General features: G+C 43.5%; 1 protein-coding gene across 1 annotated transcript in view; it reads right to left on the minus strand.

The window, feature by feature from the left end:
- Positions 1-21,679, minus strand: part of KDELR2 (KDEL endoplasmic reticulum protein retention receptor 2) — a 207,449-nt gene that overhangs the window by 74,311 nt on the left and 111,459 nt on the right. Inside the window, exon 4 of the mRNA XM_044089615.1 lies at positions 4,465-4,717. Coding sequence (XP_043945550.1) covers positions 4,465-4,717 — 253 coding nt within the window. The remainder of the gene's footprint in view (positions 1-4,464; positions 4,718-21,679) is intronic.

Consider the following 21,679-nt stretch of genomic DNA (forward strand, 5'->3'; position numbering starts at 1 on the left):
GTAGGCCATCAATAATTCCTGATCAGAAGAGGAATCAGAAGAAATAGAAACCTGATCTGAATATTCATAATCAGCGTCTTGCCTAGGCCTCCTATCAGGAGGGGGATGGGTACCCCTGATCAAGGTAATAAGGGTCTTCAGCCATTTTGATAATCTGTTGTTTAGGCATAGGGCCTGTGCACGTGGCTCATGAGTCGGTTTTTTAGCTTTAGAAGTTGCTTTAGTCTTTGGTTTTGCAGCTTTCGGTTTGATATACAAATGTTAAGGTCTGAATACAACCTCAGAAGCTGGTGCCTGCTCAGCGGCTCCAGACCCATCCAAGGGAGATGCATCCGTCGGTCCAATACCTAGAGTATCTTGCGGCATGCCAGACTCCACATGGGTGTTGGTAGAGGCCTGTGACTCGAAGGTAGTGAGTATCAGGGGCTGCGAAAGCGCCTCAGAGTACTGGCGTACCGGCGACTGGCTTAGAAGCTTAGTAGTCTGTTTTTGACCTCGACCGCCTATGTCCTTTTCTTTGCAGTTTTTATGCACTCCGGTAGTCTGATTACTATCGGATGACATTTCATAGTTCAATCTGTTTCTAAAATACTTTGATGCAAAAATATACTGACGCTTAATAGTGCGTTGGTTAAATCTAGCACAAAACCAACAGCCAGGCATGTTGTGATCAGGGCTTAGGCAAGGAATACAGTATAAATGGAAATCCTTATGAGGTATTTGCTTTCCACAAGTAATACAATTAACTTTTTCTGACATCGGTAAAAAGCAAGGAAAAAATATTTCCCCAACGGGGTACTTGGCTTTAGTGAAGACTTCGGTTCTGAAACTCAAACTCGAATATTTCAGTAGTCTGTCAGTTGACCGGCACTTGTGAAATGCTTCTGCTTCGGGCACAGCGCGGCAAGAAAGACAGAAGAAAATGGCGTCGGCTACATGTTTTATACCCCTGACGTCATGGAAGAGGAGACAGCAACAGACGCAGGACCCATTCCTCTGGAATTCAGGCAGACTGAGGGCAACCTGCCAGCAGATTACCCCAAATGTAATGACTGCAACAGTGAAACACGAAGAACATCGTAGATATTTCCTGCAAGATTATCTTATGGGGATGTGCAGATAAGCTTCTTTTAAGTCTGGGGTGACCATCCAGGTCTAGCATAGGAAGCAGCTGCTGGAGTTTAAATATTTTGAATTTTGGTACCATCAGGAAGGTGTTGAGAACTGATAGATTCAGGATAGGGTGCCATGAGTTCTCTTTTCTGGGCACCAGGAACAGTCTGGAGTAGAAACCCTGTCCCCTTTGCTCTACTGGAACAGGTTGAATAGCCCTGACACTGAAGAGAAAGTACTTGCTTTTGGGCCTCTGCACACTGGTTTGGATGAAGGTCTGGCAACCCGCTTGGGGTTGGCAGTGAGTGGAAGTAGAATCTGTATCCCTGGGATACAATGTTTAGGACCCATCGGCACTGGGTAATGTACTTCCAGTTTTCTGCATGCAGGGCAAGTTTTCCTCCTAGGGGTGCAAGTACTTGGGCACGGCTGCGAAGGATGATAGACAAGTCATTGTGAACTTTTTCCATAAGGGGGTGGCTTACCACTCAGTGTTTTTGAGGTGGGTGGGAGCACTCCATTGTTTAGATCTCTGCATACCCCGAGACTGTAGTCTTTGTGGTCTGTTGCCCCTGGGTTTGGACTGAGGAGGTCTGGGAGGGACTGGAAAGGGCCAATTTTTAGAAGGCCAATCCCTACTGAATCTAGGTGGCTGTACCTGTAAGAAATCTTTAACAGTTTGCATAGATTTAGCTTTTTCCTCCATATTTTTAAGAACAACTTCTACTTTTGTGCTAAACATTCTTGGTTTAATGGAGCATCTAGTAATTTTGCTTTGACATGGTCTGGCAAGATTTGTTCCTTCAGCCAAGAATGCCTTCTCAGAACAGAACCAGTGACAGCAGCCCTGGCAAGATGCTTCCAAGGCATCAAAACCACACTGCAAAGTATGTTTACCAGTTTGGTTTGCAGAATGAATTAACTCTCGTAAATCTTCATTTTCTGTACAATCAGGAATAAAAAAAAAGTTTAATTAGTTCCATAATATTCTGCTGGTACTTCAACATGTGAAACTGGCAATTTAAAGCCCTGATGGCAAGAGTTGCAGAGGTATACATCTTACCCCATTATGTCTAAAGCTCTAGAATGCCTGTCCGAAGGGGTTTTTGGCTGTAGTAGCCTTAATACCTTTAGGTCCCTTGGAAATCGTCTCTGGATCCACCATGGGATTTTGAGAGAGAAATTTGTGAGTCAGGTACTCTGTAGTACCGGTCAGGCTTTATAGGAGCTGGTGGTAAAGTATCAGGGGTAAGACTGGATTCCTTGAAGACATCTACAATATCCAGGATAGAGGGTACAGCTAGAAGCCTGTGCTGAGGCAAGTCTAAAAATTCTCCGAGCCCCTCTTTGGACTGTGGGTAGTCCTGGCATTCCCAGCGGAAATGCTCTTAAAAGTATGCAAGGTTTCACCAAAAGAAAAGTCCTCTGGAGGCAAGGCAGAGGGAATGTAATTCCTCTGTATCTGAATCCTCATAGGTGGACAAGGGTATGTCCTGGAAATCAGAGTGGTCAGAGTCATCGGACTCATGGTCTGTAGAATCAGAAGAAAAATCAATTGTCTTTTAGAGGGGGAAGGCTGGCTTCCCCTAATTAAAGTAATACGGTCTTCAGCCATTCTAAGCATTTGTTTCTGTGGCATGGGAGCTTGAGAATGCGCTTTGGTCATCTGTTTTCTAGGCGTAGTGCGAACTCTGGGCCTGAGAAACTCGGTAGTTTGTCAGAAACAAAGTAGTCGTTTAATACGAATATCGGAAGGTCTGAATACCTCCTCAGAAGTCTGTGCCTGCACAGAGGCTCCGGACCCATCCAAGGTAGAGACATCCACAGGTTCCATACTCGAAAAAGCATCTCGCAGCATACCGTACTCCGAATGGGTCTCGGCAGAGGCCTGCAAATCTGCAGAAGTGGGTATCAAGGGCTGCAAAGGCACCTCACTGAATACTGGCAGACTGGCAACTAGCTTAACGGAAGCGCAGTCAGCAGTTTTGGACCTATGCAGTCTGTCTTTATCCTTACATTTTTTCGGAAGATCGGTAGTCGGATGGCTTACTGAAGCCATTTCGGAATATGGAGAATGAGAGCGATAGCGACAGAGATAGCCCGACAACGAATAGTTCAGTCGTTAAACAAGGCACAAAACGGACAGCGAAGAATGTCGTGGTCTGGGCCTAAACAGGTGATGCAGTAAGAATGAAAATCTCTGAGAGGTACTTGCTTTCCACAGGCAAGAATTGTCAACTATTTCTGACATTGGTTAGAACAAGAAAAAAGGATCCCCAACAGTGTACTTGGCTTTAGAAGACTTCAGGTTTGAAACTCGAAAAATGAAATTTTCAGGTAGCGGCCGACTGGCACTTGCGAACTGCTTCGGGCTCCCACACAGCAAGAAAAGCTGATGTAATGGCATCTGCTGCATGTTTTATACCCCTGCCGACATGGAAGAGGCAACAGCATTGTATTCGGGCCAAAAGAGGGCTACCTGCAGGTAGATCACCAAGTGCGATGACTGCAACAGTGAAACACGAAGAACATCTAGTACAGCTACAGAATCACAGTAGTAGACAGTTAATGGGGGGGGGGGTAGAAAAGTATACGGACACAGACGTAAAAAAAAATGAAGCTTCATTGAGACTGGTCTATGCAAAACTATAAAAAGTCAGTCTCTTTTCAAGGAAGAAACTGTGTGCAAAAGTTTTACGTTCAAATTGGACAAAAAGTGGGAACACAAATGCTTGAGAGAATGGATAATGGGCCAAGAAACAGCAGACAAATGAACAAAAAGGCAGAAACAGAATAGAGTAGCACATATTTTTTGGCAAACAAACTTCAATCCAAAATTATCCCCAAAAACCCCAGACATTACTAAAACCAATACAAAGACTGCATAGGAGCATAAACGTAGCACAGTTGGAAACCATAAATCTATACAATCTTTAGCCATTTCAACATATTACTTACGTTTTATACAAAAATGCACACCACTCAAAACCATAAATGTATATAAAATTTTCAACTGTTTTAACACACTGCTGCAATGCAGTCATACATTCTACCCCCCTGCAGCTTATATGCAAGCTAACCCACATCACCACCTCAATGAAAGCAAGTAGTAGTGGTATTCTGGATAAAAAAGCATTAATTAGCTGCAGGACCTTTTCCTAGACCCAATCCAAGATCTGCAGATTTTAGTTTCAAGTTCATTTAAAGAAAAAAGCTGCATGTGAAACTAGCATAAAAAATGTTGTACAATGCAGATCAAACGTTTCAGTATCTTACTCTGATCACAAAGTACTTGCTAACAAAACTCAAACTTTGTAACTGTATGTCAACTTAGGAGAGAGGGAGACTTACCTTTTGTAAAGTATAAGTAAAAGAAGTCACAATAAAGAATGGTCTGTACTACACCAGCAACAATTGCAATCAGATCAAAGAATCCCTCGAACATGTAGCGCCAGATCCAGTTAATGAGGTACAAGGCACGATACAAGCCCAGGAAAAAAAGGTAATGAGTAGTGATTGTCTCTGCTTCACCAGTCTTGCTGATCATAAACAGCTGCGGTAAAATGGCAACAGACTCCAAATATATGGAAAAGGTCCACAATATCTATATAAAAAGCAGACTTTGTAAATACCGGATATAAAAGAACTAGATAAAATAAAAACAAGTTCCAAATAACCACAAGTTCTAAAAGTAACAAAACATGCTTAACAGAGATTTAAAAAGTCACAGAACTTACTGATAGCATAGTAGCAAACATCACCCCTACCCTAAAAAGTGCTCAAAACTTATTTCCTGGTAAACAAAAAGCAAAATCCACTGGGCTTAGTCAAACCTATTTTCAGTGGAGGCCCGGGGAGAAAAGCTCCATAGAAACACACTAAGGTACAGGTGAACATTATAATCCAATTCTACTCAAAAAAAAAAAAAAAAAAAATTACTAATATAAAAATTGTACAGAAAAATAAAGCAATCAAAAATGAAAAGCATTTACAAAAGTATGTACATTACAGAAGTGTACAGCCTTTAGCAAACAGGAAATAGATCCTATAAGCCATACAGACATTGAAGTGATCAGATGTCTACAGTGTTGTTTTAACAATAGTGATGGCAAGAAAAATTAACAGTTACACATTTTTCTAAGTGTGCTTGGTACAGGTACAGTTCCAACAAGAGAAGTGGTTGCGAAGGGAAGTTTTATAATGTGTGAAATTTTGAACAATTCTAATAGTCAAGAGGTAAAGCATTCCAAACTCTGCAATTGAGAAGGACTAAAAAAAAGCTGACCGGGTGGGAGATTAGGTTTGCAAATCTAAGTTTCTAATCCCTTGATCTCTGAGTGGACTGTTGGGGAGGAAGTAATTAAAAGTATAACTCAGAGCGGGATAGTCTTAGGGTTTGAAGCCGATTTTGTGAACTGTGGTTAGTTGTAGATAGGATAGGTAGTTAGAAAGCTCTATCCATTTCAGAGACTTGAGGGCAGTGCAGTGATGAGTGGAGGATTTGGAGTTGGTTGCAAATTTGACGATTTTATTGTAGCAAGTTTCAAGTTTTAGTTTAGCAAGTAGGGGGGGGGGGGGCACCACACAGAAGAGAAGGTAGTATGTTGTGGCTAGGGCTATTCTTGTGGATGGGCTTAGGAAGAGATGTCTATATAGGGTTCCAAATCTGAAATGTGGATTATGAATATTGTGTTGTATATGAAGATAGAATTTCATGTGTTCGTCAATAGTGACACCAAGGAGTGTTGTGTGGCAGACTACCTCTAAAGGATTTGTCAAGAGAAAAGACAGTGAAGTCAGACATGTTTGGGGGGGGGGGGGGGGGGTTAGGCTAGATGGTTACTGTGCATCCAGGATTCAGTGACAGAGAAGGCATTTTGAGTTAGTGTAAGTCAGTGATCGGAGTTGGCAGAGCAGACACCGGAGTCATCTGCATACTGAATGCCTGACCATTGGGATAGGGATGTTTGGAAATAGTTTATGAATATGCTGAAGAGGCTGGGTTTTAAGTATGGAACCCTGGGGAACACTGGTGGTGGTGTTGAGAAAGGAGGAAATGGAGTTTTGCCATCTTACAGCCTGTTGTCATTCATTTAAGTAACGAGACTACAATTTAGAGTATGGGGGAGAAACCAATACTGGAGAGATGGGAAATGAGTAGAGTGAAAAACAAACTGTGTCGAAGGCTTTGGATAGGTCAAGGAAGAAGGCTGAACCTATTTTGCCCGCATCACCAGCTCTATTTACTGTATCCATGAATGCTAAAAGGTGGTAATAGTACTATGGCCAGGTCTAAAACCATGTTGTGATGGAGAGAGAATATGGTTGTCTAGAAGGTAGCTGAGAAGTTGGGAATTGACATTTTTCTAAGATTTTGGATAAGAGAGAAAATTGCAATGGGACGGAAGTTTGTGATGTCTGTACTGTTGCCTCCTTTCTGGAGGGGCAGAATGAAAGCTTTTTTTCCAGATTTTAGGGAACGTAGGACTCTAGGATGGCTCATTTATGAGAATGCTTATGGGGTAAGAAATATTGTCTGGAGCTATTTTTAGGTATTCTGAAGGTACACTGTCAGGGGCACTGAGTAAGCATTTTATGACGGAGGTGGGGGTAGGTTTTAGGGAGAAGGTAGAGGAGGGGGTTGCTACTGGCTTTTGATGGAAATTAGGGATTGGGAGGGGAGGTGGATTGAGTGAGTGAAGTGTGGCAACTGGAAAGGTTAGTTTGAGAGAATTCTGCAGTGATGTCGGCAATAGAATTAATAAAGGTATTAAAAAGGGAGGCCAATTCAGGACTATTTCAGGGTGGGGGCACTTTATCTTTTTTTTTTTTTTTTTTTTTACACCTGGGTTTAGAAATGAAGTAATGGAGTCCAGAATTTTTTGGGGGTTCTGCTGATTAGACTGAAGTGAAAGGTAATGTTCAACTTTGCTGACTTGTTTCTTAACTTGGTTGCAAAGTTCTTTGCATTTTTGTAGGTCAGAGGAGTTTGTGTGCCTGCCATAGCTTCCATACTTAGTTTCTGGCATGCATGAGACATTTAATGGGTTTGGATAGCCAGGTGCATGGTTATTTTTCACCGGCTGAATACGTAGTGGGGCTATGCTATTTACTTCAACATAACCTTCATGAATACTCTAATCACAGCTTTGCCCAGTGGAAGAGTTTTCAGTAAACACCAATCTGTTGATCTGAGAATATTGTTAAAGGTGATAGGATTAAATGAGGTTAGACTCCTGGTTTGTTTGTAAAGGTGCTGACTCTGACAGGGGGTGACAGGGAGATTGTTACCGAGGGTATTTGGGAAGTGTTTCAGCAGAGGATATCTTGAGGTTTATGACGAGGATCCAGTCTAGAAGATATCCATCATCATTACTTTTGTTGGGTCTGGTTGGGGTTTTTATGAGCTGGGTGAAGTTGGAGATGGATATTTGAGGCTACTCTGGTGCTACTTGGCTAACAGTCACAATTTTAACTGCACACAGCAATAATGCTCTGTGCAAACCAGCTGCTCATGGTGCAACCATGTACTCAAGAAATTTTATTTTTATTGTACAGAGAAAGTTGTATTTCAAGTGACTGCTTCTATACAAGGCACTGTAATGTGAGATGAGCAGCATCATGCAAATGCAAGGACTTGTACAAGCACAGAACAAAGGAAAACAGAGGGTGTTGTGATTGGCCAGCAGGCTAAGGTTTCCTCAGTGATTGTCAAGCTTGGACTAGGTTACTCTACCCTCCCTAGAGTGCAAGCTTAATTTTCTAAGTGTAAAAATCACTAAACAGGAGGCCAAAGTCTCAGCAACTGCAACAGTGAAATGCCACTTTGGAAATTACAACAGCAGTTAATGCAGTGAAACTACACCACTTAAAATACGAAAAAAGTGTAGGCATTCAATAAATAACGCAACAGCAGCAGTATGAAACAAGTGCACTTCAGCAATGGGCAGTACCTCTCTACCTTGGATGGAGATGGATTAAAGCAACTGCACTCATTTCAGACCCAGTTGACTTTCCCGGGTAACAAATTCAATAAATAAATCAATGTCAGCATTGTGGTTGCCAAGTGTTGGTAGCTGTGTAAATGACCCAAGCTTTACTCGGAAAAACAAGCATGCAAAACAGCCCACTGGCCAATCAATATTAAGGTGTCCTCAGTGATTAGACCAGATTACTCACTACTCCCTCTAGACAGTCAGTTGCAGGAGTATGGGAATGCAAGATTCTATTCCCACTACAGAAAAACAACTAACGGTTTGTTAATCTTGACAGTTTCCTAGCTTTCTAAAGGAAACTAAAATAAATGCAAAAGTGAGAAACAAAGAGGAGCCCAGAGTGCATCTTGTACTCTAGTTACAAAATACAGGCAGCTGTCCCTCACCATCAGATCCTGATGGAGCTCTGGGATTGAACTGTCATTTAAGATCTATACAAATCTTGTTTAGCCAACCCATTAAGTCACCTGCCCAAGGATTCAAGCAGGCCTTACAGCCCACAGCAAAAAAAGGCCCCGTTTCTGCAATGCAATTATTTGCAATTCAAATATATTAGCCACAATGAGGAAAGGCCACCAATCAGCAAAAGTAGCACATCCTCCCTCCCTGACAGCCTAATTAGGATGTAGCACAGTTGTGGAGTAAATCCAATATTGTACTGTACATCTTTGTTTTATCATGGTATAGAAGTCTCAACACCAAAAGGTTAACATAAGGTGAGCACTTGCCTCTGGCTCCTGGTTGTGAAAGAACATACTGGGTTGATGTCTAGAGACAAGGTGAACTTGTGTACAACTGTTGCATCCCCTTGCTAATATGCAAAACGTTTGCAACACAGCTTGTCAAAATAAATTACCACTCTTAAAGCTTCTACATTTTCTTGAAGATGAAACCTCTGTCCACATACACAGAACATTAAATCAACTACTTTGGTTTTTAACAAACTTGGCACTGGCTGTTATGCCACTCTGTAGCAGAGCAGTGGGATTTGAGTCATTGATACAAACAGTCAAATTGTAGAAAATAAAGAAACGTAATATTTTGAAAACTTTAAACATCCCACAATATTTATATATAATAAAGTAAAAGAAAACAAGCAAGATGAAGGCACATTAATTCATAGTATACTCTCAACCAAATGTTGACTAAAATAAATTTTTATTGTGCAACTTAACTGAAGTCGCACATTTGTGTTATTTGGATGGTCAGTATCTGTACGGCTAAGGCCAGCAGGACTTAAGCCAGATTACCTAGTCCCTGCCTAGATCTCAGAAGTCTGCACAGTGTGCTAAACATACTCGAAGTATGCCCACACAAATGCTGAATGATCCGTTCATGCTAGAGAAAGGAAATGAGCCGGAGGGAGGACTTGATAATGGGGGTGTGAACTACCAAGCTAATTTATGGTTAGCCATGTTAAGCCTTTCCCTACCTGGGAAAGAGTCCTACAGATAAAGGCAAAAGCACCAAGGCCAAAGCTTACTTTCTTGGGTGGATCACAGAATTCTATGAAATATGGCAGCTCCAAAAACCTGGCTCTACAGTAACCATTTGATATTCCGACTAATTGGTGAATACCAGAACAAGATTGAATGAGTAAAAAAATACGGCCAAGTTTATACAAAGTCTGAGACTGCCATTTCAAAGTTTTCCTTTTCTTCATGGGGTGGCATTGGCTGAGCTAGTATGCAAGTTCAGAGATAAAAGGGGTACAGATTAAGCCTGTCCCCATCAAAAAAAAAACTTGAAAAGCAATGTTAAACATTCACTGTACTTTTGTACTTATTTGCAGATATTTTTCTGAAATGAAAGTCCCAGAACAGAATCTCAACTGCAATGTGCTAGAGCTTTACAGAATCTGCAAAATAATTCAGCTGATACCCAGGTAGCTGGAGTATTCATACAATTCAAAGCTGCATTTCAGAAGAAATCTTAGGTCGCCAAAGCTCAGGTAGAGTGTGCCCTAGGTACTTCAGGCAAAATATTGCTGTACTTGACAACAAACTTTGAATATAATTTTGGACACTTCAATACCCAAATTTCAGAAAATGAACACAAATTGCAAGTCTTTCTGAAGGACTTAAAATTCTGCCCAAGTAAAAATCAGTTGGCTAGGAATAGCTACACAGTTTGCTTGGATAGCTAAGCAGGCAAGTCAAGCTACCTGAAAATTTGACTCAATGGAGATTTCTGCCATAAAAGTATTAACGATCATGGGCACTTTCCCTAGGGAATACCAGCTGAGGATTTAAAAAGACAAAGTCTGAAGCTCAGAAATCCTCCCTTGAGAGGAGACGGTAAACTGTCACTTTCTTTAAGAGGAAAGCATGAGGTTTAAAAGGCAAGTGTTACATTTTCAAATACAAAATACTAATCCCACGGAAGGGCATGGTCTTAAGGTCAAAAGAGAGGGGAGGAAAAAAAAAGCACCCGGCAGCAGGATAAGGAAAACACAGACACTGGGGGACTCTCATTATTATAGCCACGTGCCACATTTTACACTGCACTTGGCTGAAAAACTTCAAAAAGGGAAAAATCCAAGGGGAAGAAAGATGCAGGACTAGATGCCACAAAAGGAACCTGGATCAGTGTTCTCATTTTAAACACCCCCCATCTCAAAGGGGTGGACAGTGACTAAGGAAGACAACTGTAGTCCATGGGGGCCCATAACCCTATTACACAAATGGGGTGGAGCACACAGAAGCCTGTATGGTCAGACAGGACAGTCAAGGCATCCAGCTGCCTCACAGAGACCTTTAGCATCAAAATTAGTACAAAACTGTTGAGTCTATCCACACTGAAGGATTGATTGATGTTGGAGGTTAGATGTCTAAATACGGACAGGCTGACCCCAGCAAAAGAATCAGTTCTGTGCTGACAGGAACCAGTGCTGACCCATTGAAGTAAACTTTCAATGAAGAGACCAACCCATTGAAGTAAACTTTAAAAGACCCTGGCCCCTGAAAATGAATTTGCAGTTAACCCCAACATGGCCAACAATGGAGTGTGGACTTCCATGATAAAGATCAGGACCCTGTCTGGTCTTGGAGGACAGCTTGGGTCCTGAAGGAGAAATCCAGTACAAAGGTGTTTCACTTCTTGCCCAAATGTGCAAGGGGAAAGAGACCTGGTATCAAATAAGTTATACTGAGGGGAAGGCTTGCTGCATTTGACTATAAACTAGGCTAATGGAAACTGACCACATAAACCTTAAGATCCCATGGAATGGCGTCCACCGGTCAACTCTTGTTTAGAACCATGCTACTGGGTCAAACAGAAAATATCTGTACAAAGCAAAATCTGCAGGGTAAGGGGACACCCCTACAGTTTTTTTTTTTTTTTTTTTTTTTTTTAAGAGATGGGAGTCTCCCTGCTCAAACCATGACTTTGGGGCTGCACCTCAGGGGGAAGCTCGACATCAAGAACTCTTGCTCATCTCAAGGCAGAAGGCTTTAAGGAAGTGCATATTGCAAATGAGAAACGCCCCTTCAAGACATTTATGGCAATGTGAATGCCTGCCTACAGGGTATTATTCTGCTTGCTGGGCAATACTTATCCACTGCCAACAATAGCAGTGAAACTGATGCGGCACACAACCAACACTAAAGCAGAAAAATAAAATAAATTGGCAGCGAAACAGAATGTACTTGTCAAACCAAGACAAACTGCAACACGACAGTAAAACAAAGGAGCCAAAACTTGGACTTGGGAGAGGGAGTAGATGAGCTGCTTACTGCAGCTAGAAAGCTAATTGCTTACTACAAAAATCAAAGAGGTGAAAAAAAAAGTTGATTAATGAACTACCCTGTAAGGAAAGAAAACCACAAAAAATTCACTTGTTACCATCCTACGCAGCACAGCCTTGTGGTGAAAGGAGTGCTTGTTAGCCTGTGAAAGTTCTCAGCTAGGCGTTAAGTACTGTCAGCCTTAGCCCTACCAGGCATTCATACTTAACTTCATTCGCAGACCAGATTCTTTTAGCCTTTCTCACATTCTCACACACAAAACGTATCACCAGAATTACAAACCGGTGAAAGGCTGTCATTTCACAGCATCCAAAAACACAGAAAAGCTTTATGAACTATACCAATGCAATGCTTACATGATACAGAATATTTAGCAATGCTGATTTTGCCCTGGGGAGTAGGTATTACCCCCCTCCACCCCAAGTGTTTAGCTAAAGCCATTTTACACTAGTTGTGGGATTGTGGTATGAACATCGGTGACTTCAAAAACAGAATTACAAAACTGTGTTGTGAAAAGTTATGTACTCACCATAACTATGCATCTGTGCTGTCCATTTTTATTTTTCGTGTGGGTACTAGATCCAACCTCAGGACTGACTTGGCCACCTCCCAATCCCCATAATGCCCTAGACAGCCATACCTCAGACTGAGTTTTTAGCCTTACAGAGTAGGAAGGAAAGAACAGCAATGATTGGGCTCAAACCTGGAACAAGATTCCAAAATACCCAAATGGTCATATTCCAGAAGATGAAAGAAGGGAGAGAGGGTGGGAAGTTGAGGAAGAATGAAAATGGACAACACAGATGCATAGTTAACTAATACCCGATGTTCTTTTCATTCAATGTGCGAGAAGAGTCGACAGCTAAACGAATCTTGGGTGGCCTCATAGAAGGATATTCTGAACTGCTGAACAAAAGCGGCTCCACTTCTGGAGGTCAAATCTAGTTTTGAATGAGCAATAAAAGGTATGAGCATTAGACCAAGTAGCTACTGCACAAGTGTCAATGGAAGTCCTAAACCAGAAAACGGAAGATGGATCTAGTAAAATGTGCTTTAGGAGGCTTTGATAAGGACAGGCCTTGCCAAGGATATACAAATGTAACAAATCAGTAATCCATTTGGCCAGATAACTAGAAAAGTACAGTTGTGTACACTTACCATAAATGTAGATGTTCGGGTGTTTTCACTGTTGCAGTCATCACATTTGGGTTTTCCCTGCCAGGGTAGCCCTTGGCCGGCCCGAATACCATAGGCTTAGTATTTCTGCAGAACTGACGTCAAGTAGTCAGTAGTATAAAGTAAGGCAGCCAAAGCCATTACATCAGTTTTTCTTGCCCTAACCCAAGTAAATACCAATATGCACCTTGTAAATAAACAGAAGAAAAAAAAGGGGGATGGAGGGAAACCAGGACTGAAACAGTGAAAACATCTACATTTACGGTACATGTACAACAACTGTACTATGTTCTTCGTGTTTCACTGTTGCATTCATCACATTTGGGTTGATTCCCAAAGCTGAGGAAATGGGTGGAGGCAGTCAAGGAAACTAGGGGCTGACTAGGATGCCTTGCAAGACTGCAGAGGCAAACCCTGCCCTGGATTTGGAGGAGAGGCAGGTGGTAATGTTTGGTATGAACAGATGTCCAGATGGCAGCCTACAGAATGCCCCCGGTGGGGACTCCTCTGAGGAAAGTGCTCTGGTGGAGCGAGTCCTGACCCCCTTGGGGAGGCCTTCAGTGTTTGTAGCAGAAATGGATGCAGTGTGCTATCCATTTGGAAATGGTTTGTTTGGAGATGGCTTTGCTTTCTGCCCCTGTAGCAAAGCTAACCAGCAACTGATCAGACTTTCTGAAGGATTTAGTCCTGTCTAGATAGAATCCGAGTTGGCTGTGCACATCTAGAGAGTGCAGGATCCTTTCCCCTTGTTCTGGGGATTAGAAAAAAAAAAAAGGTGGGCAAATGAATGGATTGGTTGAGAGCCACACTGGACACCACCTCGAGCATGAAGGATGGGTTAGTCCTGAGGGATACCCTGTCAGCATGGAAGATGAAGGGTTCCACAGCCATAAGTGCTTGCAGGTCGGACACTCTTCTGGCTGAAGTGATGGCCAGACGGAAAGCAGTCTTTTAGGAGAGAAATGTTAGCTTTGCAGAAGAAGCTGGTTCGAAGGAGGGCAGGGTGAGCTTTTCCAACACAAAGTTAAGATCCCAAGCTGGGGTTGGTGCTCTTCTAGGTGGCCTCAAGTTGCTAGCTCCTCTGTGTGGATGTGGTGAAAAGGTGGCTGCTCAGTGGAAAAATGACAGCAGAGGCATGAATTTTGAGAGGAAAAAAAGAGGGGCCACTGTGTAGTAGGTTAGCCAAGTAATCCAGGATGAGAGGGAGGGAGGGCTGTGCCGTACTGGCTCCCTTAGCCCGAATCCAGGCGCAGAACCTTTTCAATTTGTCAGCACAAGACTTTCTAGTGTTAGGGCGTCTGGCCTCACGTACATCTAGAGCCCGTTTACTGAGGTTGGCAGACTGATTTGGGGTTAGGGAATAAGCCAAGCTGCCAAATTGAGTGCCTGCAATTGGGGATGCATGAATTCCCCTTCCCTCTGGGCCAGGAGGTTTGGAATCGGAAGAAGATGCCATGGTGGCAGTGGGGACAGGCTGTGCAGCAAGGGGCACCAGTGCTGACGAGGCCAGTCTGGAGCCATGAGAATTGTCGTTGTTTTTTCGTCCTTTATTTTTGAGCAGTATCCTGGGGATGAGAGGTAGTGGAGGAAAGGCAAAGACTGATGCATGGACCCAGGGGAAGAACAGGGCATCCACTTTCCAAGACATGCAGTGATGCTCCCTGGTGCAGAATTGCCGAGCTGATGGTTGGTGTGGGAGGCAAAGTAGACCTTTGGGGTGCCCCATTTCTACGTTATTAGTGTGAAGGTTCTTCTGTTGAGCTGCCACTCGTGTGGGTCCAGAAGATTTCTGCTTAATTGGTCTGCCAGAGAGTTGAGAAAACCTGATAGGAACTGTGCTAACAGGTGGAGTTGCATGGCAGAGGCTGTGTGCCAAAGGGTCATGGCCAGCCTACATAGAGGGTAGGAGCGAGTTCCTCCCTGCTTGCTGATAAGCCACATTACAGTGGTGTTGTCTTTTTGATCAGGAGAGCCCCTAGGGAGAGAAGGGATCGAAAGCCATCAAGGCATCCTTGACAGCCAATCATCTCTTTTTGGTTGATGTGCAGAGGGATTTGCTGTGGGCCCCTTTGGCCCTGTATGCACCTGCTGTCCAGGTGTGCACCCCCGGGCACAGTCCGAGTCTGTGGGTAGGGTATGTGCAGCAGGAAGGTAGTCCCTTGTTGTGGGAGCATGCTGCTGCTCACCAAAGAAAACCTTTTCTGGGACAAGGAATTATAGGTACAAGAGTCTCCTGGTCCTGACAGTGTTGACACCAAAGGCTTTTTAGGTACCACTGAAGTTTCCTTATATGCAGTCTGGCATATGGAATGAGTAGTAAAGCAAGAGGCCATGAACCCCAGAACCTGGAGGATCTTCCTTGCAGATAGCTGGCGTCTGGTGGCTAATTGAGAGAAGTAGGCTGTCGGGAATGCCATCTGGGGATGCTGTGTCCAGGCTTGCTCCTGGGAATATAATCCTTTGGGTGGGCACCTGTTTAGATTTCTTTTCACTGACTGTGTACCCTAGGGAGGTTAATACGGACTTTTACAAAGGCCAGGTGCTTCAGCAGCTTTTCCTGGCTGTCTGCCTGCATTAGGCAGTTGTTGAAGTATGGGTAAATCTGGATATACCTTTGTCTGCAGAAGGCAATGGCCGGAGCCAGACATTTGGCGAAAACTCTGGGAGCAGTAGATAAGCCAAAGGGAAGCACAGAGTAACTGAAAGTGCTTAGATCCTGCCCTGAAATGGAGATATTTCCTGCATGATTCCCCGATAAGAATATGGAGGTAAGCCTCTTAGATCTAGGGTGGCTAGCCAAAGCATCCTTGGAGAGCATGGGTAGCAGCTGCTGGAGGGTGAGCATTTTGAATTTTGGGATCACCAGGAAGGTGTTTAGAATGGAAAGATCAAAAATAGGGCGCCAGATGCCCTCTTTTACGGAGTACCAGAAAAAGTCTGGAGTAGAAACCTTGGCCTCTGTTCTGCAGGAACGTGCTCTACTGCAGTCAGAGAATAGGGAAAGGACTTGCTTTTGCACCTCTGCCCACTGGTTTTAAGGTAGATCTGGGAACCCTTTCGGGGTAGGAAGGGTGTGGAAAGAAAATTTGTATCCCTGGGACATTATGTTGAGAACCCAGCGGTAGTTGGTAATGGTGGCCCAAGTGCTTGTGTAAAAGGAGAGTTTTCCTCCGAGGGGTAAGTCAAGGTGGACAGACAGAGGCGAGTCACAGAGTTCTTACTATAAGGGAGTGGCTTAGAACTCCCTGTTTTTTTTTTAAGTGGAGGTAGTCTACTGCTTAGACCTGTGCATTCCCTGGGGCTGCCGTCTTGGGGGGGGGGGGTCCCTAGGGTCTGGGCTGGACTGGCTTAGTTGGAGCAGGAAAGGACAATGGCCTCCTGAACCTGGGTGGCTGGATCTATAAGAAATCCTTAACTGTCTGCATAGATTTTGCTTTTTCTTCCATCTTTAAGACCTCTTCTGCCTTGGTGCCAAATAAATTGCTTTTGTGCAAGGGGGCATCCAACAATTTAGATCTGACATGGTCTGGCAAGGGCTGTTCCTTAAGCTATGCATGCCTTCTACTGACAGATCCGGTGACTGCTGCCTTGCAAGAAGCTTCTAGGGCATCAAAACCACAGTGCAATGTGCGTTTAGTTACTTGACTTGAAAATGCATTAACTCTTGTAACTCAGTAGATTCTGGACAAGCAGAAGTTCCAGGGTATGTTGCTGAAATTTTAGCATATGGAACTGACAATTTAGTTCCCCGATAGCAAGAGTAGCAGAGGTGTATACTTTTTTATCCCATCTGTCTAGTGCTTGAGAATCCCTATTTGAGGGGGTGAGATTCTTAGCAGAGGTCACTTTAATCCCTTCAGGCCCTTGAGAAATTACCTCAGGGTCAGCAGTAGGATTTTTAAAAAGAATTTGTGAGTCAGGGACTCTGTAGTACCAGTCTGGTTTTCTGGGTGCAGGAGGGAGGGTGTCAAGAGTCTAGAGCTGGATTCCAGGAAAATATCCTCCACAATATCCAGGACTGACAGTTCTGGCATTGAACAAAGCACAGAAGTGACAGCAGGGGGTGTCGTGGTCTGGGCCTAAACAAGTGATGAAAGAATGAAAGTCTCAGTGTGGTATTTGCTATTCACAGGTGAGAGAATTGTTAACTTTCTGACATCGGTTAGTGCAAGATAAAAGCATCCCCAACGGGGTACTTTGCTTTAGAAGACTTCAGCTTCAAATCGGTAGACGAAACTCAGGAGCGGCCGACCAGCACTCGTGCGAACTGCTTCTGCTTCAGGCTCCATGTCAAGAAAGACTGGTGTAATGGCATCGGCTGCCTTACTTCATACTACTGATGACCTGATGTCAGGCATCGGCTGCCTTACTTCATACTACTGATGACCTGATGTCAGTCCTGAAGCAACAGCAACAGACGCAGAAATAGTAAGACTCTGGTATTCAGGCCTGCCGAGGGCTACCCTGGCAGGGATAACCCAAATGTGATGACTGAAACAGTGCAGCACGTAGAACATCTGATAATCCCAGTCTGTTCGGTGAAAACAGCTGTGCTGATGTTATGAAATCTTTTTGTTCTGTGTAGATAAAAACATGGTTGTCCATGTACATTTAACAGATGTAGCATGTACTCTCTTGAGGGAGACAGGCAAGTGAAATGTTTATTATTCGACTCAGATACCACTTTTGGCAAGTGGGATGGATTGGTTCATAAGGGGATTGGGAAGATACAGCCTGGAGTTCAGAAATTCACCCCAGAGATGCAACAGCTACTAGGAATGCTGTTTTCCAAGCCAAGAATTTTAACGTGGGTTTGGCTGATGGTTCAAAAGACTGTTGGGTCAACCCCTGAAGTAAGACTTAAATCCCAAGCAGGCGATGGACCTTTCACTGGACGTCTAATACCTTTTAGAAAGTCCTTGCATAAACTTGGAAGAAGCTGAAGAAAAAGCTTTCTCCTAAGTGAAAATAGATACGGCTGCTGACTGGACTTTGTAGAAAAACTAGCACCTTCCTGAAAAAATATATGCTAAAAAAGGCACAGGATTAAAATGGGTCAATTTCCTTCTGAACACCCCAAACTGAAAATCTTTTCCATTACTCCTATCTTTCCAGAAAGCCACTACAAGAATTTGTCAGATTAACTTGGACCGAAGCTCCAAAGGCAGTGGTGTTTCCATATTCATAAAGGACACGCACACCTACAGAGTGGTAGCCTGACATAATGCATCTGAGATACTTCAGGTGCAGCTAACATTGGGTAAGACAGTGATTCAGGTCGTAGCCTGCTATAGGGCCCCAACCATGTCCCAAGATTCACACTCAACCTTCCTAAGCACCCTGGAGAATATTAGGGTCCAACCTAAAACTCATACTTGGCGACTTCAACTACCCCTCCAATAACTGGGAAAACTACTCACTTTTATATATAATACACTTGCCCAATGCTTTCTGGAATTCATTAATTTCAATGCCCTGGACCAGCTCATTCTTACCCCCACACTACAGGTAGCAACATCCTTGACCTGGTCATTACTAACAAAGGCGACCGTTGCTCTACACCAACGGTCAACTCCTCCCTAGTTAGATCCAATCACAAACTAATCACCTTGAAACATCCCTCCCTCCCACCCACCCCCAACAAAAGGTAACCAGTATGAAAAGCTTCTCTAAAGCTAACTTTAGGCTCCTAAAAACAGAGGTGGCTAGCTTCATAGCACCCATGAAATGGAGAATAGTTGCATGACCGCCAAATCATACACCAATGCACTGTACGAACACTTACAGAAATGCATGGATCACGCTATACCCAACAAAACTAAGACTCTCCTCAAAAAAAAAAAAAAGCCAATCTAGTGGTCCCCTGCCATAAACAAACTCTACAACAGGAGGAAACTGATGCGGAATAAGGTGAAGTCCCAAGACTGGAAAAACTCAAGTTATCAACCTCAACAAAAGGTTGAGATCCCTCAACAAATCCTCTAAAACTAGATATGAAAACAGAATTGCAGCAGCAGATAGCAAAGACGAAGTACAGTTGTGTACACTTGCCATAAATGTAGATGTTAAAGTGTATTCACTGTTGCAGTCATTACATTTGGGTAATCTGCTGCCAGGTTGCCCTCAGTCGGCCTGATTGGGTCCTGCATCGGCTGCTGCCCCTTCCATGACGTCAGGGATATAAAACATGCAGCCAACACCATTGCATTAGTTTCTTACCCGAGATGTCAGGTGCCCCCCAAATGGGGAGCAAATAAAATTAAACACACAAAAAAATATACCTCCAACCCAAAAGTAAATGCACCAAAAGGGCTTTTAAGCATAGTAAAAGAAAGTAGAGGTATAGCCAGAGAAAAATAGGGGGCTGGAGGGAGGGTAACAAGGACTGCAACAGTGAATACACTCTAACATCTACATTTATGGTAAGTGTATACAACTGTATTACGTTTTGTGTTTCACTGTTGTAGTCATTACATTTGGGTAGATTCCCAAAGCTATGGTTGGGTGGAGGGAATTATACAGCACTAGGACCAGCTATAAGGCCTTGCAGGACAGCAGTGGCAAAACTAGCTCTGGATTTAGAGAAAAGTGGTAAATGGTAATGTTTGGTGAAAGTATGAACGGAGCTTCAGGTAGCAGCTTCTAGAATGTCCTTGGGTAGGAACACCTCTGAGAAAGGCTGTTGAAGTAGATGCAGCCCTGGCGGAATGGGATCTGATCCCCCGGGGGATAGTTTTTCTATTTTGCTTATAGCAGAAAAATACAATGGCTTATCCATTTGGAAATGGTTTGCTTTGAAATAGCCTTTCCCTCTGCCCCTGCAGCAAATGCTACCAGCAGTTGTTCAGATTTAGCCCTGTTTAAGTAAAACCTAAGTTGCCTGTGTACATCCAATGAATGCAGAATCCGCTCCCCCTTGTTCTGTGTATTGGGAAAGAAAGTTGGCAAACTGTCTAATTAAGAGCCACACTGGATACCACCTTAGGCATGAAGGATGGGTTGGTTCTTAGAGAGATACCCTGTCTGCATGAAAAATGATGAAAGGCTCTACTACCATAACAGCCTGTAATTCGGAAATCCTTGAAGTGACTGCAAAAAGTAAAGCCGTTTTCCAGGAGAGAAATTTTAAGTCTGCAGTTGCAGCTGGCTCAAAAGGAGGGAGAGAGTTTCTCCAATACAAAATTAAGGTCCAGGCAGGGGTTGGAGGTCTCCTGGGTGGTCTTAAGTTTTTGGCCCCTTTAAGATACTGCTTTAAGAGTGGATGAGAGAAGAGGGGAGGTTCTGTGTTGTAATGAGCTGAAATGGCTGAGGCATGGATTTTTATGGAAGAAAAGGACAGGGTCTTGTGAAGCATCTTAGTTAAGTATTGTAAAATCTGAGGAATGTTGGGCACCGCTGTGCTTATCCTTAGCGACGGATTCCAGGCAAAGAATCTTTTCCATTTGTCAGCGTAACATTTTCTAGTACTAGGTCTTCTCGCCTCCAAAATTACATCCATCACAGGTTTGCTGAGGGATGCTAAGGGTGAATTTAGGTGATTAGCCACACTGCAAGATTCAAAGTTTGAAGCAGAGTGTGCAGAGTCTGGTTGTTCTGCTGAGACAGTAAGTAAGGTGTCGGAGGGCAGGTGTCACGGTGGAAGGTGTGACACTGCGCAGGACTGGGTACCAGTGTTGGCGAACCCAGTTTGGAGCAATCAAAATCATTCATGGTTTGTCCTGTGACTTTTAGTAGAACTTTAGAGAGCAGAGGGGGAAAGGCATAGACTGACAGGTTTTTTCCAGCTGAAGGACAGAGCATCCACTTTTCCAGGCTTTTTTGTGATGAGTTCTTGTGCAAAATTTGTCCAACTGATAGATCTTTTTGCCTCACACTAGAACTATGTCTGTGCTCCCCCATTTGCGTGTCAACATGCTGAAAATCCGTGGCTCCAGTTTCCATTCATGTGGATCCATGAGAGTTCTGCTTAGATAGTCTGCCACAGTGTTTACCTTTCCTGGAAGGAAATGAGCTTGTAGCTGTACTTAATAGGTCATGGCCGTGTTCCACAATGCCACGGCTAGTCTGCAAAGGGGGTAGGAGTGTGTACTCCCCTGCTTGTACCACATAATTGTGGTGCTGTGAGTCTTTATCAGTAATTGTCCTGGATGAAGGTAGTCCTTGAAGGCTGTCAGTGCATTCTGTACAACTAGCATTTCTTTTTGATTTATGTGAAGGTACATTTGATTTGGGCTCCATATTCCCTGAATGCACTTCCCTGCCAGATGAGCACCCCCCATGCATAGTCTGATGCGTCTGTAGTTAGGGTTTGGGTGGCAGGGGGTGGTGTGAATGGCAGTCATTTGTTCTGGTGGCAGGCCTCTGCCCACCATAGGAACTCTAGGCGCAGGCAAGGTAGGATAGGAATCATTGTTTCCAGGCTGTGACAATGCTGACTCCATAGACTTTTTAAATACCACTGAAGTTTCCTCATATGCAGTCTTGCATAAAAAATGGGGGAAAATTAGAAGAAATTTTTCCCCCGGAAAAAGGCCCAAAAGAACCCCCAAGGGCTTGCCCAAAAAATAAGGGTTTTTTTTTTTTTGCCCCGAAAAGCCCAAAAAGGGTTTTGGTGGCCCAACCTTTTTTTTTTTTGAAAAAAATTTCCCC

This window comes from Protopterus annectens, chromosome 12.part0 (assembly GCF_019279795.1).
Source record: "Protopterus annectens isolate FY-2018-M chromosome 12.part0, PAN1.0, whole genome shotgun sequence".
Classification (NCBI taxonomy): Eukaryota; Metazoa; Chordata; order Ceratodontiformes; family Protopteridae; genus Protopterus; species Protopterus annectens.